This window comes from Macadamia integrifolia, chromosome 11, assembly GCF_013358625.1.
Source record: "Macadamia integrifolia cultivar HAES 741 chromosome 11, SCU_Mint_v3, whole genome shotgun sequence".
Lineage (NCBI taxonomy): Eukaryota > Viridiplantae > Streptophyta > Magnoliopsida > Proteales > Proteaceae > Macadamia > Macadamia integrifolia.
In genome coordinates this window covers 31,068,211-31,069,377 of record NC_056567.1, presented here as the reverse complement: position 1 = coordinate 31,069,377, position 1,167 = coordinate 31,068,211, and the positions used below count along the sequence as shown (strand labels likewise).

Below are 1,167 nucleotides of genomic sequence, written 5' to 3'. Positions count from 1 at the left end.
CCCCCCCCCCAAAAAAAAAAAAAAAAAGTATCTGGGAGGGTAGAGTCTTCAGAAAGTAGACTTCCTTTCAGAGGTGGATGCTTTATTTCACTTTCCCAAATTCATTAAGTTAATGATCCAGCGATACTTCCCAGGTGGTGCTTATTTAGTACTGCCTTCTTGTTGCACCCAAACAGCACCAAGAACCCTAAATTTGGTGGGCGCTAGATTGATGATTTTGCATGATGTTGCACACTTGCACCTAGTTTTTTTCTACACATATTTTGAACATAGTTTCCCTGAATCCCTCTTTGGACCAGTTCACTTTCTTTATTTTTAGTTCTCCTGTAACTTTTCTTAATTCAAGAAATTCTCAGGGCTCCTGAGTGGGAAAACATGTAAGAATAGTCTACTAAGCTTTCTGTATTTGAAAATGCATGGGTTTGCTATTATTTGTAACATGATTCATGAAACAGATTGAGCTTAAGTTTATTCTTATTTTACATAGGAATCACAAAGTAGGATACTATGTTCATGAAATTCTAACTACAAGATTGGATTTTCAGAACTTGAGACCCATTATTCCACCAAATTGTCTGCCTGTCCTTCAAGCATTAATTGAGCAATGTTGGGCTTCACAATCAGAGAAGAGGCCTGAGTTTTGGCAGATTGTAAAGGTATTAGAGCAATTCGAGTCTTCACTCACTAGTGACGGTACTCTTAACCTAGTTCCAGACTCTTCTTGCCAAGATCATAAGAAGGGGCTTCTTCATTGGATTCAAAAGCTTAGTCCTGTGCACCCTGATGGTTTGTCCATGCCTAAACCCAAATTATTTTGACTCTATCTATATATCCTGGCTTTTGTAGTTTCACCAGGTCACTGCTATGTAATTAAAATGTTTATTTTTAGTGTTCCTTTTTTACTTTTATTGTTTCTCAATGCTTCCTCTTCAAATGGCACTTGTGGGATTTGTTAGTTGGATTGTCATATGTTGGTTTTAAGCTTCTGATGTTACACCTTCCCGTACATTATGGGAATGCATCTTGTTGATTTGAATTGCCACACATGCAAAGCATGCTAGTTTTTTTTAAGAAAACAGCATCTTTACAGGTGGTAATTGTGGATGAGTGGATCTGAGAATTTTCTGGAAATCGGTTTAAAATTCTCTTGTGTGTGGATCTTTGAAT

At 37.2% G+C, this 1,167-nt stretch overlaps 1 protein-coding gene across 2 annotated transcripts in view; it reads left to right on the top strand.

Annotated features, from left to right (window-relative positions):
* LOC122094270 (serine/threonine/tyrosine-protein kinase HT1) overlaps window positions 1–981 on the top strand; it is a 3,837-nt gene extending 2,856 nt beyond the window's left edge. For both annotated transcript variants that reach the window (XM_042665025.1, XM_042665024.1), the window contains one exon: window positions 546–981. In XM_042665025.1, coding sequence (XP_042520959.1) covers window positions 546–818 — 273 coding nt within the window. In that variant the 3' untranslated portion in view covers window positions 819–981. The remainder of the gene's footprint in view (window positions 1–545) is intronic.
* Window positions 982–1,167: the final 186 nt, after the last annotated feature.